This window comes from Peromyscus leucopus, chromosome 7 (assembly GCF_004664715.2).
Source record: "Peromyscus leucopus breed LL Stock chromosome 7, UCI_PerLeu_2.1, whole genome shotgun sequence".
Lineage (NCBI taxonomy): Eukaryota > Metazoa > Chordata > Mammalia > Rodentia > Cricetidae > Peromyscus > Peromyscus leucopus.
In genome coordinates this window covers 113,419,900-113,437,592 of record NC_051069.1, presented here as the reverse complement: position 1 = coordinate 113,437,592, position 17,693 = coordinate 113,419,900, and the positions used below count along the sequence as shown (strand labels likewise).

General features: G+C 52.4%; 1 protein-coding gene across 11 annotated transcripts in view; it reads right to left on the bottom strand.

Annotated features, from left to right (window-relative positions):
- Nucleotides 1–17,119, bottom strand: part of Camk2b (calcium/calmodulin dependent protein kinase II beta) — a 90,782-nt gene extending 73,663 nt beyond the window's left edge. For 4 of the 11 annotated variants that reach the window (XM_028870577.2, XM_028870578.2, XM_028870579.2 and 1 more), the window contains exon 1: nt 16,952–17,116. In XM_028870577.2, the coding sequence (XP_028726410.1) occupies nt 16,952–17,016 (65 nt within the window). In that variant the 5' untranslated portion in view covers nt 17,017–17,116. Of the gene's footprint in view, nt 1–16,951 lie in introns of all 11 variants that reach the window. The other 7 variants (XM_037208092.1, XM_037208091.1, XM_037208093.1 and 4 more) reach the window with 3 other exon arrangements.
- Nucleotides 17,120–17,693: the final 574 nt, after the last annotated feature.

Below are 17,693 nucleotides of genomic sequence, written 5' to 3'. Positions count from 1 at the left end.
CGAGTTTGAGGCCAGTCTGGGCCACATAGTAAGAGCCTGCCTCAAAATGGAATTACAAAGTGACAAAAAATATTTTTCTAGGATACGGAGAAGGATTTTAAAAACCAAACACAGAGAAGTGCCAGCCACAGGACAGCGCCGATGCACTGGCCACACATGGAAATGTCAGCACTTGAGTGACAAGAACCCACACAGCGTTAGGAGATGATACTTCAGGGTCCTGGGGGACAGAGTGTGACAAGACATGCCTTACACTGAGCACCTGGGTGAGGTCTTGACCGTGACACTCCTAACACACACACACACACACACACACACACACACACACACACACACACGCCCTGCTCTACAGAAGGAGAAGACGGTAGGCAGGGGAGAGGGGAAGCAGAGGAAGGGGAGGGTCAGGGGGAAGGGTGAGAGCAGAGAGGAGGGTGGTGGGACTCGGTGCTGGAATCCCCACATTGTTAGCACTGTCCGGCTTTCGGCACTAGGGCCAGGCCCTCCGGCTCAGCCACATCTTTGACATTCCTTAACTGCCCACATCATGAGGCCTTTAGGCACATCGAAGGCCGACCCACCCCCAGGCCTGGTGCTTATAGGCCTGCAGCCTGAGCCGTGGTCCTCATCCGCAGGAGAGCTGAGCTTGTGTCTGGGCAAGGTGGCTTATCATCACACGGACTTCTGAGGACCTGGAAGACGGACAGGAGCTGGCTCTTGTTTCATTTCCTGGTTTTACAAACACAAACCTTTGCTTATTTTGTGTCCACTGCCTGCTTCGTCCATTCATCAGTTGGAGGGCTGGCTATTTTCTTACTGACTCCTTAGCTGTTCTTTATGTGAGGGAAACCACCTGTTCATCCCCTTCAGTACCAGTACTGTGTGTGCCACGGTCTCCGTGACATAGATAGACAGTGCTTGAGAGGATTTGGTCCAGAGCACAGTCTTCTGTCCCAAACATGAGGACGGGCACTTTGAGGGCAGAACTGTATCTTCTCTAGGTCTCCAGAGTCCAAATGTGCAGCCACCTCTGCCTGTCAGGGGATCTGACACTGGAGTGTCACAGGACAGGCTCTTCCCCCCAGTGCCTACCTTCAGGACTCTCCTGTTGTTACCCCCTCTGTTGGGACGCCTGGGGCAGGACAAGGTCACCCCATCTTTAGAGGGGACGAAGGTGGGCGGAAGACTACAAAGAAAGGACTGTGTGGGCCCCAGACATGGCCTGTGTCCTAATCCTGTGCAGAAAGGTGACCACTGACACCCAGACCATCTGTGCGGTGCCTACAGAAGGCACTTTGCCTAGCAACAGGCCTGAACACACAGCGCTTTTCCAGTCTCTCAACACTCCCTGCTGCGAAGCCAAGGACTGAGTGGCCATCTCTTCCCAGGCATCTGTCCATGCTGGTCTGTCCTTGTTGCCTGCCAGGCTGGGCTGGGCCAGAAGGGTACAGCAGGCATGGACGGCACTCGGGTATTGATGGTCCTCTGCAAAGGGTGGCTGTGTCCTCAGCCCAAATCCCTGTCCGCTTTATTTATATGCCAGGCACCCACGACGACGACGACGACGACGACGACGACCCCGAGGTCCTCAAAGTACCACCTTAGCACCAGGCACTGTCCCAAAGAGCAGCCAGGCACCAGACCAGCTCTGAAAGAGGGGTCTTACTTCAACCAGATGGGGTCCTCCAACCAGATGGGGTCCTCCTTTGAGAAGGCTGCCTAGCTGTAGGAGGGCTCTCAGGTCAAGGCCGGGCTACTGGCAGGGCAGGGACAACTTCAAAATCACTGTGCTCAGACGGTCCAGAACCTAAGCTCTCTGGACCCTGGGAGCTGCACTTCACCCTCGGGGCCTGTCCTGGATGTCTGAGCTCTGGCTCCATCATACAATGTGTAGACGGTCCTGAAAGAACACAAGACATCTCCAGATGCAGAGGAGTCATCTGGCCTCAGGGTGAGAGCACAGGCAGGAGTCAGGACAAGGATGCCGAGACAGTCTGTACTGTATGACGACTCCCCGGCCCCGCTTGACAACTTCAGTCTCCCCTGTGTGGCCTTAGAGCATGCCAGCAGGAAGGGGTCACCTTGGATGGCAGCCTGTGACATTGAGACATCTGTGGGACATCTGAATGTGTGCCAACGAGGAAGACACTGTCCCAAATCGTGAGCTGAAGGAGAAGCAGCCCAGCAGCAACTCCCACAGAAGGCCACTGGCAGCAGCCACACCACCACCTTCAAAGGCATCACTCCAGAGCCTGCCACATCCTCCTGGCAGAGGCTGCTGGTCACTGTGCCCGGGAAGGGACAGTGGGAAGTCACCACGCAGAGACAAGAATTGCATCAAACCCCAGAGGGTCTGAAATTACCTTTGAACAGTGACAGCCAAGGCCGTGTTGGCTCATGAAGGACAGGCGAGGAGACATGACATTCCTAGTCTGAGCAGGGATCTCAAGAACCCTGGGCGCTGTCTGAACAGCAGCTACACTGAGAACACACAGCCTCCCAACTCACTGAGTGTCTACTCTGTCCCTCTCCCCTGCAAGGCGTGCGTCATTTAAAGTTCTCACGACTAGGGATCTGTTACACTTCAGATCAATCCCATTTCACTTTTCTTGTTTGACTGTTTTGTTTTGGAGACAGGGTTTCTCTGTGTTCAAGGCAGGGGCGGTGGGGGAGTGAGCGAGTGTGACTGTCATACAGCAGTGAGTGTTGTTGATGCTACCATCCGTCCGCATGTGTGAGCCACCAAATGCTAAGTCTCGTGTGGGGTTTACCACAGGAAAGAAAGAGATGTTCCGGTGGTATATGTGGCTGTGTCTGGAAATCTTTAAGAGATAATGAAAAGGGGCTGGAGAGACGGCTCACTGGTTCAGAGCTCTGGCTTCTCTTCCAGAGGACCTGGGTTTGAGTCCCAGCTCCCACATGGTGGCTCACAACCATCTGTAACTCCACTTCTGGGGGATCCAGTGTCCTCTTCTGCCCCCTCCCCAGCCCCTGCACACGGCACTGCACACAAGTGACGCACAGACACATACGCAGGCAAAACACATACACGGAGATAAATAAAACTAATTAGTTAATAATTAAAACATTTTAAAAATCAGTGAAAATTTAAAAAAATTAAATAAAAGAAATAAGCGGGCACTTGAAACACTACCTTTAAAATGTTCTGTTTTGGTTGTGTGGTGCTGGGGTGGAATCCAGAGCCTCACGCATCAAGAAAGTGTCCACCACTGAGCTACACCCCCAGCTCTTAAAATATGGATCTAAAAAGAAGCCTACAATACTGTGTGACCAATCAAACCTTAGCCTCTGGTGATAAATACTAAAGATGGGGTGGAGGGAGCAGGTCCTATAATGCTTCCAGGCAGTAAACACTGAACTAAAAGCCAACGGGGATGGGATAAGCTTTCCGCATAGGCCCTGGAAGCCACACCCAGAACAGGCAGCCTCTGCCCCTCCCCAGCTCCAGCACCTGAGAGGGTACCGTGCCACAGAGAAAGGGACAGAGACCCTCCGAACAAGACAAGTTATCTGTCATGTCTGCCGCTGGCAAAGATGGGTGCCGGTCAGTGTAAAGAACCTGAGCCTGCAGAGGAATGGGCGGGGGGGGGGGGGGGGGGGACCAAAACCATGGATCTGGGCAGGACTTGTGAGTGAAAGATATTCTCCCCCCAGTCCCGGGGGCTGTTGTGACAAGGAGATAAGGAGAAAGGGAAAGAAACAGAGGGCCCTGGGCTGGTGGGGTCTTCATCTCTGCAAGAGAGCAGAGTGACTGAGCCATGTTAGTCTCTGGGGACGGGATGAGACCCGTTGAGTCAAGTGTATATCCAGTCCATGGTGGCCTGATGACACCACGTTCTCACTGACCCCAGGCATGCAGCCCAGGGGAACCCACCTCCCGTCCTGCCACCCAGCCAGGGTCCTGAACGGCCGACAGTGCCCACTAGCTCTGGTCCACATCTCACTGATCCTCAGTGGACTTCCAGGCCAACCACCTGTGTGTCCTGGGAGGCCCACCACAGAGGGAACTGCACTGCTGTTCCGTGGGCCACACCTCCCTAAAAGAAAAGTGGATGCTGGTGGGGTCACAAGGACTCCGCGTGCCAGCTCATGCTGGAGTATAAATGGGACGATACTACGTACGGAAAGAGAATCAGGTGAGGCCACAGTGGAAGCAGAGCCTTCAAGGACAGTTCTGGAAGCGAATGGAGCCAGGCAGACTTGTCCTCACCCCCGTCTCTAGAAAGGACGGGTGTGGCGTGTGTCTTCCATAGTCACTAGAGCATTTGCCGCTCTGGCTTTGCCCCGAGGGGATCCCAGGTCCTAGACACTTCTCACCTAGTGGGAACCTGACTCTGCTGTGCCTGGAGCCTGAGCTCCAGTCTGAGCTCACATCAGGCAGAGGCCCAAGGAACAGCTAAGTTTAGAGACGCGGTCACCAGGCACCTGTCAGGTGCTCTGGTAACAAGAGTGTTTCTCACCGAGTGGTCTGTGGAGGCTTCCCAGCGGAAGCTGGCTTGACAGAGCTGGTCCTTCCACATCTCCCCTCTGGAAAGTCTGCATATTAAGGCAGGCCCTGGGGCCTCTTGAGGTATAATTCACAGGGCAGCTCACCCAGTTAGAGTGTATGACCTAATGGCTTGTAATGTATTCACATAGGTGGGCATCCATTACCACGATCGAAGTTTCACATTTCATCACTTTCAGTTCTACCCACGGCCATCATCCCATACCCTTTCTTCCCACTTCAACTGAGGACCAGTGAGATGCAGGCCAGAGCCAGTGGGTACTGGCTGCCTTTCAGGATCCTGGCTGGATGAGAGATGGGTCTTCTAGCCACTTGTGTGTGAAGGGTTCATGTGCACGTGGAAACCAGAGGAAAACTTTGAGTTCCCTCAGGTGCCATCTACTCCCCCCCACCCCCCACCCCCGACACAGCCTCTTTTTGGCATGTAGCTCACCATGATGGTGAGGCTGGCTGGCCAGTGGGCTCCAGAGAACCCCTGTCCCTGCCGAGCTGTGTGTTTCTGTAAAACCTGGGTTCTGGGGATAAAACTCACTTCCTCTTTCTTGCAAGGCAGCCACAGTTCACCACCTGAACCAGCCCACTCTGGCCATTTTAAAAACTGGGCTATTCATATTGAGAGCTCAGAGTATTGAGAACACAAACTCTTACATGCATGGTTTTCAAATCAGTTCTGCCATCTATCAGCTGTCTTCTTTATTCATATCCTTGGAAACACAGAAGTTTTAATGTTGATGAAGTCCAATTTACCTGTTTTTCTTTTGTTGATTATATTTTAGTGTCACAGCTAAACAACCATCGCCTAATTCAAGGCCACACGCTCGCTCCTTTTCCATCTAAGCACTTTATGGTTTTAGCTCCTACACTTTAATCTACGACCCATCTTGAGATCACTTTGCATAGGTCAGGTTCAACTTCATTCTTTTGCGTTTGTCCACTGACGGTTGGTTTGTTCTGAAGCCCAGTCTTGTTACATGCAATCCTGCCTCGGCCTTGTCAGCGATGGGATTTATAGACGTGTCCCACCACAGTGAACAATGACCCAATTGTCCCTTTGTTGAATGAACCATTATTCTTTCCCCCACTGAACTGTCCGGGTACCCTTGTCAAGCATCGACTGACTGATGGGCAGGGAGCTAGCTCAGCAGTTGACTTGAATTCACAAGGTCCTGTGTTCAATCCGAAGCAGGAGCAAAAACAACCAACCAAACACAAACTGAGCACACAGGTACAGGTCTACTCCAGGCACTCAATTTGGATTCACTAATCTTGCATTATCTTTCTGCCAATGCTACAATGTCCTGATTGCTCTTATCTGTTTAGTTTTGAAACCAAGATACTGGATCCTCCAAGTTTTTTTTTTTTTATTAGAAAAAAATTTTATTGGCTATTCTGTTTTTTTGTTTGTTTTTCAACAAAAGGTTTCTCTGTGTGTCCCTGACTGTCCTGGATCTCGCTCTGTAGACCAGGCTGGCCTTGAATTCACAGAGATCTGCCTGCCCCTGCCTCCCAAGTGCTGAGATTAAAGGTGTGCACCACCACCGCCTGGCCATTTTGGCTATTCTGGATCCCTCAAATTTCCATGTAAATTTTAGGACAAATTTGTCAAGTTTGGTAAAAAGAAGGACCCTAGAATATTTCAAGTGTTATAGTGAAACTATGGTTAAGCTGGGCATAGTGGTGTGTGCCTTTATTCCCAGTACTCAGGAGGCAGAGGCAGGTGGATTTCTGTGACTGAATGCCTGCCTGGTCTATAGAGTGAGTTCCAGGACAGCCAGAGCTACATAGTGAGACCCTGTCTCAAGGAACAAAAAAGAAAACAATAACAACAACAAAAAAGGCACTGTAGTTAAATTTGGACCATCTTGCTGCAGTTTGAATCTGAAATCTCTCCCGACAGGCCCTGTGAAGGCTTGGGTGCGGCTGACAGGCTTTGGGGACCTGATGGGTTCTGCGGCTCTAACTCACCGAGGCCTTAATCACTGATGGACTCAGATGAACACATCCCCGGAAGGTGGTAGAAGGTAGAAAGTGGGCTCTAGTTGGAGGAAGTAGGTCACAGAGGTAAGGGCTGGAAAAGCAATTCCGGCCCTTCTGTCCACGTCCTGCCTCCTGTGGGCACTGAGGTAAAACCCTTCGTCCCAGCTGATGCACCTGCCATGACGGTGGGCCTCACCGTGCATGAGCCCAGAAGCAAACAGGCCAGGGCCCAGACACTGCAACCTCTGGAGAACTGGGCTGGAGTCAGTCTCCCAGGAACCAGCCTCCTTGGGTATCGTGTTTCAGGAACGCAAAGGTGGCGATGTAGCCCTCAATAGTCGTAAGCCTGCTAACCCATGACCAGGGCGCTGCTCCATTTACTTTTGGTCTTTACATGCTCTCGGCATGGTTTGTAGTTTTCAATGTGCAAATTCTTCTCCTCTTTTTTATTTTATTTTAATTTTTTTTTAATGTGGTAGTGGGCATTGAACCCAGGGCCTTAGGCACCAATGACCTTACCCCCAACTCCTCTTTTGTAAAACTTAGCACTATATTTTATTCCTTTAGATGTTATTGTACATGGAATTGTTTTTTGAACTCTATTTTGGGATTAAACATTGCTAGTGTGATGAATTACGATGGATTTTTGTATCGGTATCCTGAAACTAGCTGCATTTTTTTCTAACAGTTTTTAATGGATTTTTTTTGAAATTTTGTACAAGATCACATCAACTGCAAACAGCTTTACCTACTTTTTCCAATCTGATTATTTTTTTTCTTGTAAAAATATCCCTGGCAAGAACCTCATCACTATGATCTATGAAAAATGGTGATGTCACTGTGGATTTTCATAAATACCTTCTGTCGAGTTAAAGAAGATTCCTTCTACTCCAGTTTGCAATATTTTTGTTTTTTTAAATCAAGAAAGAGACTATGATTTTGTCAAACGTTAATACAGCTTGAATGCACATTTCACGTTCAGCGTTCAGGTTCGTGTGTTGAAGGCGTGGTCCCAGCTGGTGGCACAGTCTGGGGCACCTGGCTGGCAGGAGTGAGGCGCTAGGGGCAGGTCTTGGAGAGTGAAAGCCCAGAGCTGGCTCCTCCTAGCTCTGCTTCTGGGTCCTGTGGAGACATGGGAGCTCCCCTTCCTGCTCCCGACACCACTGTACCACCTCCCATACACACCGGCCCCCACGTGATGAACTGAAACCCCCCTGGAACTGTGAGCCAAAACCAGCCCTTCCTCCTCATGTCACTTCTATCGGGGACTTTGGCCCAGCAGGGAGAAAACAACTAACAGAGGGGCCTGAGGGATGGCTGCCGGAGGGATGGCGGCCGGAGGGATGGCAGTGCCGGAGGGATGGCGGCCAGAGGGATGGCGGCCGGAGGGATGGCGGCGGACGGAGGGATGGCGGCCAGAGGGATGGCAGCAGCCGGAGGAATGACTTAGCAAAAGCACCTACAGTGCAAACATAAGGACTTGATTGCAGATCTCAAGCACCCACTTAAAAGCTGGGCAAGGTTGTGTGTCCATAACCCTAACTCTGGAGTAGAAGAGGAAGAGCCAAGACAGGTGGATTCCTCGAGCTCCTTGGCCAGTCAGTCTAGAAATGCATGAGCTCTAGACTCAGTGAGAGACCCTGTCCCCAAAAATAAGATGGACGGCAGCTGAAGAAGATATCTGATAACGACCTTTGACCCCAGCATGTACGTGAATCTATGCATACCACACTACACACATATGTACACGTGTGTACACACACACACTACTACACACACAAACACACATAAAAAAAATTTAAGTAACTAATACAAATGCTTTGTCTGCATCCATTGTGATGGTCATAGTGTTTCTTTTTTTATTCTATCAACACTGTCTGGTAGAGAGATTTCTTTCTGAATGTTTAACCAGCGTTTGCCATTTTGGGGATGAATCCTACTTGTCATATTGTATAGTCTATTTGTGCATTGATAGGTTAGTTTTATTAATTTGTTTAGGAAGTTGCATACATATGCATATATATATATATATATTTTCGAGACAGGGTTTCTCTGTGTAGCTTGGTGCCTTTCCTGCAACTTGCTCTGTAGCCCAGGCTGGCCTCGAACTCACAGAGATCTACCTGCCTCTGCCTCCCGAGTGCTGGGATTAAAGGTGTTCGCCACCACCGCCCAGCTTGCATCTCTATTCACAAAGGATACCCACCTGTAGTTTTCTTCTAGCATCAGTGTCTAATTCCTTCTAACGTTAGAACATTAACATGGTCCAGTGTCATTCCTGAAGTAAACTGGGAAGCCGCCTATGGAGGCTGTGGTGATTTACTAATACAATCTCTAGTACAGGTCCACTCTGATTTCCTAGTTCGTCTTGAGCCAGGAGTGTGTGTCTTTCTAAGAGTCTGTTGATTTCACCTAGGTTATCTAATTTGGCACACAACTGTTCACATATTTCTGTGTAATCCCTTCTGTTGGGATGGTAGTGATGTCACCTCTGTCCCTCCAGAACCAATTAGAGCCCAGCATTACTTCTTTCCTGGCCCTACTACCTTTGTTGCCCCAGCAGGTGCCCATCTCTTGTTGCCCTAGCAGGTGCCCATCTCTTGTTGCCCTAGCAGGTGCCCATCTCTTGTTGCCCTAGCAGGTGCCCATCTCTTGTTGCCCCAGCAGGTGCCCATCTCTTGTTGCCCCAGCAGGTGCTCATGTTTTTTAGCTCTTACGTCTTTGACCTGCGTCTCCCCACGAGCAGGAGGCAGGCACCCTTGACTGTTTCGCTCACTATTACTTCCCGAGCAGCCAGGAGAATCCTGGCAGATGGTGAACATGCAATCAGGTTTGTACAATGAATGAACAGGTCTACGGGGGAGAATTGGGAGCAGACTGTAACTACTACTCTCAAAAGAAACAACAAAACCCTCCAGTCTGACGGCCACTACCGTCACGCTAACACCAGAAACTGAACTGTGGGTGGCCCGAACAGACACACGTTGGGAGTGTACAATCACTGCAGGTTTCCAAGTCAGAATACAAAAAGGAATTCAAAATATGGAATAATTTTTCATTGATTACATGTTGAAATACATTTGAGATGATATGTTAAATATGTTATTAAAATTCATTTACTGTTTCTCTCTTGGTTTTTTCAAGTACTGGAAAATTTTAAATCTGTATGACCACGTTATTCTAGATAGTGCCATTCTAGACAACGTGTATAGAGTAGGGGTTCATGTCATCGTGCATTAACAGAAAACAACAGGAATTCCAAATGTAGTTAGTGAGGCTTTCAAGAACCAAGGGGATCAGGTAAGGTCATCAGAGACACCCAGGAAGTTTTCAAACCTCCTCATGCTTCTCCCCTCTTGTCTGATGAGGTGGGCTGGGTGAGGCTTAAACACGGCCAGTGATGGAAAGCCACGGCCCAGTCATCTTCTTCAGCAGACCTTGCTCCTACTAGACCCCCAAGTCCCCTAACAAATGATCTGGAGCAAACCCTTCCGACTCTGAGTATCAAATTACCTTAATGTGCAAGAAATAATGGGAACAATTCCGTTACAAGATAGTGGAAGGATGCAAATCTCCTACAGGCTGGCCACTGGGCCAGCCTATGAGGGCTGGAGGGCCATGTTGCCACTCTCAAGGTGGCAAAATTAGCAGATCACGTAGACTAGCCACCTGGGTACCCCCGAGGACTGGGTACTACCCTGAATGGGAGATTGTGTTGTGGTTCTGGGAAACAGTCACAGAGTAAGGCTTGAGTGGCCACTGCTGAACACCTACTATGTGCAAGGCGCGGTCCTAAGCCATTGAATGCTGGCTCCTTGCTGCAAAAGGCACGGTTGGTGTATGTGTCGGCACATCATAACAGCTGGCATCTCCCCAGGAGGAGAGCCCACCTCTCCACTCGAGACTTAAGGTACGACTCACAAAACAGGAAGACAATGTCCGAGGGGTTCAACATCCACCCCTGTGCAACTGTGGACCTGGATCTTTCCTATAATGCAATCTGAAATCACTGCCTCGCTCTTACCAATCTGTTCTAGAATTCAACAGAAATGTGTATCTGGCTTGACAAAGAATCACAGTTTGGTTGTTTTGGGATCATCATGCCAAAACTAAGGCACCCTGTCCAAGGGCAGCTGAGCCCTGATCAAGTTTATGACTCTAACCCAGGAGACAAAAGCCATCCCAAGTTAAGACAGCTGGTAACACCACCTTTGACAGAAAAAAAGATATTTTTATAGCCAATAAATTCAGTCTTTCCTATGCATAAAATATATGCTTGTATGTACTATGCCCATATGATAATGCTTGAAAAACCAAGTTGATACATAATGCATTCTGTCTCGCCACTAACAAAGTGACTTCAACTGTAAAAGATGCTTCACAAAGCTGGGTGTGACGGCTCAAGCCTGTAATCCCAGCACTCAGGAGGTGGAGACAGGGGGATCAAGAATCCCGGACCAGCTGCAGCTCAAGGCCGGTCTGGGCTACATGAGACCCTGTCTCAAAAAGAGAAGGACAAACCAGACGCTTTACAAAGAACAAATCAGATGTCTTGTTTGTAGAAGGGCTAGGAAAGTGGGTTTAGTTTTAGAGCTGTATTGTAAAATTTCCAGCAAGGCCACAGATCTTGCTGGACCAGGAGATGCAAGCTGAAGGGGGTCTCCTAGGGGCAGAAGCTGCGCTTGAATCTCCATTCATTCCTTCCTACTGCATGAGTTACTTGCTGAGTTTCATGGTGGCTCAATTCAAAAAAAATTTTTTTTTTGGTTTTTTGAGACAGGGTTTCTCTGTGTAGCTTTGCGCCTTTCCTGGGACTCACTTGGTAGCCCAGGCTGGCCTCGAACTCACAGAGATCCGCCTGCCTCTGCCTCCCGAGTGCTGGGATTAAAGGCGTGCGCCACCACCGCCCGGCTCAATTCAGACTCTTAATCTCACTGTCCTCCACTTTTGGGAAGTCTCAGAAAGAAAGAAAAAAAATACCAGAATATATACTTTGGCTCCTTCAAGGGAGACCTGGAACTCCATCTCCCTTAGTACCAATGACCTTGACTTTGACAAGCATCCATGAGGGCATTTCCCTTCCAGAGCCCAGAGCTCCACTGAGCACACAGCCCCTCCCTCATGACCACCCCATGTTCCTAAAGACCAACTGGGCTCTGACTTCAAATACAGGGCCCTTTCATTTTCCATCACGTATCAGAGGATGGATGCCAAATTGGGATTTTAAGGAGATCGCTGATAGATGGACACCCATCTCTCTTCTGAAGAGGCACAATTCGTGACCACGGGAAAGACTTTCTAACGTGAGGGGGCTCAGGACACGACTCAGGCAGTAGGTAAAGTGCATGCCACACAGGCCTGAGGGCCGAGTTCAGCTCCCCAGCACCCACAGAGAAGGATGGATTTAGCTATAGGCACCTTATTCCCAGCACTGGGGTGGGGGGAGACAGGAGGGTCCCTGAGGCCCACTGGCCCCATAGTCTGGCCCCAGGGAGAGACCCTGTGTCAGGAAATAGGGTAGAGAATGACTGAGGAAGACACCCGACTTCTGGCCTCCATAAGCTCCTGCGCACACGTGAACACAGGGGCACAGGGCTGACTCTCTGACATGAGGGGTTGTTGTGAAGGTAAACACAGAGCCACATACATGGCGAGCCTGCCTGTTTTCAGATCACATACATGATGTGGCTATGTATGTACATACACACATACCCTTACGGTGACGGTCATGATTCCTGGGGTGACGGAGAGTTAAAGCAAAGATCACATTTTCCTGCGGATAACTGCTGTATTACTTGATTTTTTTCATCACAAGACTATATTACCCTAGTTTGTTTAACGAGTAAAATAAAATCCTAAGTCTTGCTGGTCTCAAATGGGGTCAGGGTGTTGGTTGTCAGGGAGAGGTGATAAGAAGAAGTGACATTTTCACCAAGGAGATGTGGACAGGGCCCTGGGTTTGGAAATGCACAAAGACAGTGTAACAAGCCACTGGCTGGAAGACAGTCATGGTCCTCAGGAGCCTGGGGTCTGAGGGGACCACAAGCTAGCCAAGAGTCTGCCAGCTGAGTGATAACACTTCCAAAGCACAGAACAGAGTGGCTTCTTGAGCCCCGATGAGCAGAACTGGATTTCAGAACAAACCCCTTGATGGAAACCCTGGCCTTTACGAAGAGATGGAACTTCTCTGTGCCCCTCAGTATCTCCCCCGTAAACCTGGAATGACCACAATACCTGTCCCACAGATGCAGCATGTCAATATAATAAGCACCAGAGGAGTGCAAGGGACCTGTCACCAGAACAGAGTCCGGCAGCAGGCATGCAGATGTATTCTTAGCTCCCAGCAAAGTAGGTTATGGTATAAAAATACCATTAAATAGTAACTAAACTAGCGTCACCTTAATGCGCATCTTGCCAGCAAAGCCAGCATGTGCAATTTCTTTTTAAATTACCCTATATTAGAGAATCAAGACCAGGGCTCATTCTGAAGAGCAAGCCATCAGGCAAAGGCCAGAGGTCCAATTACCCCTTCCCCTCAGATGATGGGAAGCCCACTCTGGCCAGGCCCTGAGACTCAGCCCCCAGGCAGGAGTCCCAGTCCCTGCTTTCATATGAGTAAGTCCTCCAGGCCCAGGGTACACAAGACAGCACAGAAGGAGCCATGGGGACAAGCGGATGGGCAGCCCTAGCCAAGGCCCTGAGGCAGAAAGGGCCTGGGGTCCTCCAGGGTAGTGGGGAGAAAGCAAACACAATAGAAAGCACGAGATTCCTCCTGCACTCAATCCCAGAACAAGGTAGTGTCCAGAGCTGAGCTGCCCTGGATGTCCTAAGTTTATTAAGTACCCGCAGCCCAGAGCAGATCAGAAGAAACATTGACAGCAGGCAGTGCACACACACCCCAGCCTGCTCTGGACGCTGATGGGGGGCAGGAGATGGAGTCAAGGACACATTAAGGTCAGGTCTGGGCCTATGGGGTGAGGCCAAGAATGGTGGGAGTCTTCTGGGCTGAAGGTCAAGGGTGGTCTCCACAGCCCAGGCTTGGCAAGGTAGTAACCACAGACGCTGTTATAAAAATACCATTAAATAGGAACTGAGCTATAGGCCGAGATCCCCATGCCCTCTCCCCAAAGTAGGAGTGTCCATGAACCCCGGAATTATATCCAAAACTTATGGCAGTACTTTTCTCCAGGGAGACCACCTATATTTTAAGAAGACAACAACCCTCTAAAGTGGAAAACTCACATGCATTAATCCAGAACTTGCAATCACTTCCTACCCATCATCCTTTCCTACCTGCCAAAGGCAGGGTTGGTGCATCGGGCTCATAGCCCACGGAAATGGGGATGGCAAGGCATGGTAAAGCCTCGCCAGGAACCCTCACCACCAGGGACAAACACCAAAGTAACTCTCATCCCTTGCACCAGCGACCATGTGCACAGTGTTGGTCACGTGAGGAGCAGAGCCGATGATACATGGTGATCACCTGTGACCACACCATGATCACCATGTGGCGGCCATGGTCACGGCCTGTCAACAAGACAATCCTGACTGAGGAAACAAGTTCTGGATTTGTACATAAAGGTATAAAAACTGGGAAGGATCATATGTTGATAGGAATCCTTGTCTCTGCATGAATGCAGCGAGGAATGGGGAGTGTTTGAGCCAAGACAGAAGAAGAAAATGGGCTATTTAATATTTATTTGTCATACATTACTTGCTATAATTTTAAGATAAGGCTTTAAGACAAAATGATGAACAACTTTCAGTTCTGGGTAAAAGAGGCACCAATGTTTATTGTTTCTAGGGTTTCTGGATTTTTAAAAGACATCCGATTTGAAAATATCCTAAGGCTGCTCCATGTGGATGGAGGGCTTCCCCACTTTACCCTGTGCTTGCCCTGGGCCCCAGGTTCACGGTGTCTGCAGCCCAGCAGCAAATGAACCATCAGGCAAGAACCAGCTGCAAAGAAAGACACACACTGAGGTGTCTCGTGGGCCGGGCCCCAGAGAGCCGTTCCCCTCGGCCAGCCCACCTGCTGCCCAGGCCTGAGGAAGGATAGATCCGGATCTGAGAGAGCCAGGAAGGGAGGGGGAAGCCCAGCGCTGCCACCAGACAACCAAGAGCAGCTGTGGGCCTGGAACCAACCCTTTGGCCAAGCAGGGAACTCAGCATCTCCTGACTGGAAGCCAGGAGCTACAGCTTTAAATAAACTTGGATGTGTCTACCTGGGGCTGTAAAGCAGCACCAACTGTGCCCCAGGCAGGCACCGTCAACAACTGGCCAACATGGCTACTGGGGAGGGGGGGCAGCGTTGAGTTCCCACAGTTTATCCTGAGGTTATCATCCCCTTCATCCCTCTCCTCGCCCATCCCTGGGGCCTGGCATCCAGCAGTCTCTACAAAGGTATGCTAGGCTGAGCTGACCACTCCTGACTAGCTGGCCCCTCCACGCCAGACTTTGGGGTCTCACCCTGGCACCTGCATGGCGGTGTCCCCCCACTTGGGTGAATGCTCATTCTCCTGAGCCTAGGGGAGAGCTGGCGGTCTCAGTCCTCACCTGTGTCTACTGGAAATGTCACCCTTCAGCCTCCACTCCTCAGCGGGGGTGGCAGCGGCCACCTTATGCTGCTGCTCAGCCCAGGACAGCTCGCACACACCACGGTGGAGAAACAGGACCAGCTAGGTGATCTGGAGGGTACGCTCTCTTCACACAGACTGCTCGGGAGATACCAAGAGGCCCCGGGTGGGGGTACGGGCTCCTGGGCACAGGGAAGGTGACAAGAAGGTTCCCTACGAAGGAGAGACTTCCCACTGCTCTGTTCTGACTCCTGCCACCTGCCCTGGCCGCACAAGACAGAGCTGGGGGGGAGATGGGCAACTGGCTGGGAAGAGCCCTCTTCGAAGCACCATCGAGAAGGTCTGAAGGGCTGCCCCCCACCCCATAACCTCGAGGGTGCCTCACCTCCACCTGAGGACTCCCAGCCCATCATCACCTCTTCCTCGCAGAGCACAACCCCCACTGGCTACTGGAAGCTTCTTCAATGACTCCAAGCATGAGAGGAACACAGCGCCGGAGAAGGGGTGTTGGCATGGTAGTTCAGGTCCACCCAGCCTCGGTCCTTGCAATCTGGCATAGGCTTCCTCCTGCCACTCCACTTGGTTCCTCGCCCCCGCCCCCTAGGCCTGACCCAAATCCTCTGGGCACGTGCAGGAAGAAGTGGGGAATGCACACACCCCCACACTCCTCCAGCTGGGCACTCCACAATTATCAATGATCAGCGTCCCTCGCCCACCACAAGCTTTCAGACGCTTTTTTAGTAAAGGGGAAAAAAAAAAAAAGGATTTGCGGCTGGATGTGTAAGAGGAAATCTCGCCAGCGCCCCCACGGTGCAGGAGGGATGGGGGAGGGGAGAGGGAGTGGGAAGGAGGACCCAGCTCTGGAGTTATGCAGCTAGCACCTAAGGATGCCCCTGCAGTCACCTTAAATCACAGAGGGAAGCTCCAGGCCTGACATGAGGGCACTGGGGGGCTTTGGTGTTTCGGCGACCCTAGGGGCAAAGGCAGGTCTGGACGCTTTTAACCCACAGCTTCACCCCCATATTGCTCATGCTGCGGAGTAGCGTCTTTGCGCCAGGGCACCTGTTCCCCACGAGGCCCTACCCGAAATACGCCTTCAGAGTCCCTCCCCCAGCCCTCCCACCACAGGAGGAAAAAAAAAAACATAAAATAAAATGGTCCAGAAGCCAACCTCTGTCTGCCTCGATGACCCTGAAATCAGAGGCCCAACTGGCTCCCGGCTTCACTCTCTCACCCCCACCCCATGGCCTGATCCTGGCTCCCTGACCTCGTCCACCCCCTCCAAATTCTTGTTTCCAGAAAAATCTGGGGGGAAAATCCTCCAGAACCCAGATTACCCAAGGGACCCAAGGCAGAAGCTGCTCCCACGCTGCTCCCCCAGAGCAGATGGGGCCACGCGAGGAGCAGGCGCGGAGCGGGTCCGCCACCGCTGCCGCCCGCCGCTCGGGTGGGGGTGAGGACAGCGAGCCCACACCGGGGACGACCCCCTGGGGCCATGGCCGACCCCTCGGGCACTCTAGGCCTGGCAGCCGCCCCCGCGTGTCGCTTGTCTCTGACCTCCCCGCCGCCAAATGCGTCACGTCTGCCCGGCGCTCGGGGGACACCTGCTGCCGCCCCCGCCACGCCGAGTCCAGATCCCCGAGTCTCGGTCCCCGCCAAGCTATGGCACGGGGCAGGGCCGTACGCGCTGCGGTGGGGCAGCGGGGGGCCCAGAACCCGAGGCGCGGGGGTCCGGGCGGCCCGGAGCACTGAGCTTGGGCCCGCAGCCCGAAGGAGCCGGGGGCGCGCGGGGCCGCAGTGCGCGCGGAGCCGGCGGCGATGGGGTCCCTGCTCCCGGGGTCTGCGGACAGCCCGCGCGCGCCGAGGCTCTTACTTGCCAATATCCTCGTAGAGCTGGTACTCGTCGGTGAAACGGGTGCAGGTCACCGTGGTGGCCATGGCGGCGGCGATCGGGCTCGGCGTGCGCTCGGCTGCGCTCGGGCGGCGGCGACTCCGGCTCCCGCTCGCGGGCACGGCGGCGACACGGGCGCGGGCGCGGGAGACACCTCGGCTCGCGGCGCCGGGCGGGGCCGGGCTGGGCTGCGCCGGGCGGCGAGCGCACGCGAGATCTGCTCGCTCTGTCCCCGCCAGGAGCGCGCCGCACACCTACGCGCGCAGAGGCGCGGGCGCCGCTGTCGCCGCCGCGCCCGCCCCGCCCGCCACCCCTTGCACGCGCCTCACCCGCACCCTACACACGCCTGCACCCGCACACACACCGCACCCGCGCCTTGTACCCCCACTAGTGCCCGCGCCTGCACGCGCACTGCGCCCGCACCCTGCACCCGCACCGCGGCTCCACTCGCACACACGTCGCGCCCGCGCCGGCACCCGCACTGCGCCCGCACCATGCAATCCCACCCGTGCCCGCGCCCTGTCCCAGCACATGGGGCTGCACCACGCGGTGCCCACGCACTGCGTCTGCCCCTCTAGGCCGGCGCCCTGCACGGACAAGCCACTGGGCCGGCTCTTCCACTACTGCAGTTGAACAGTGAACCCAGACTCTTCTCCCCTTAACGACCCACCTCCCTAAACACCAAGAGGGAACTGCACCCCACTTGGGAGGGGTTGTGTGTCGC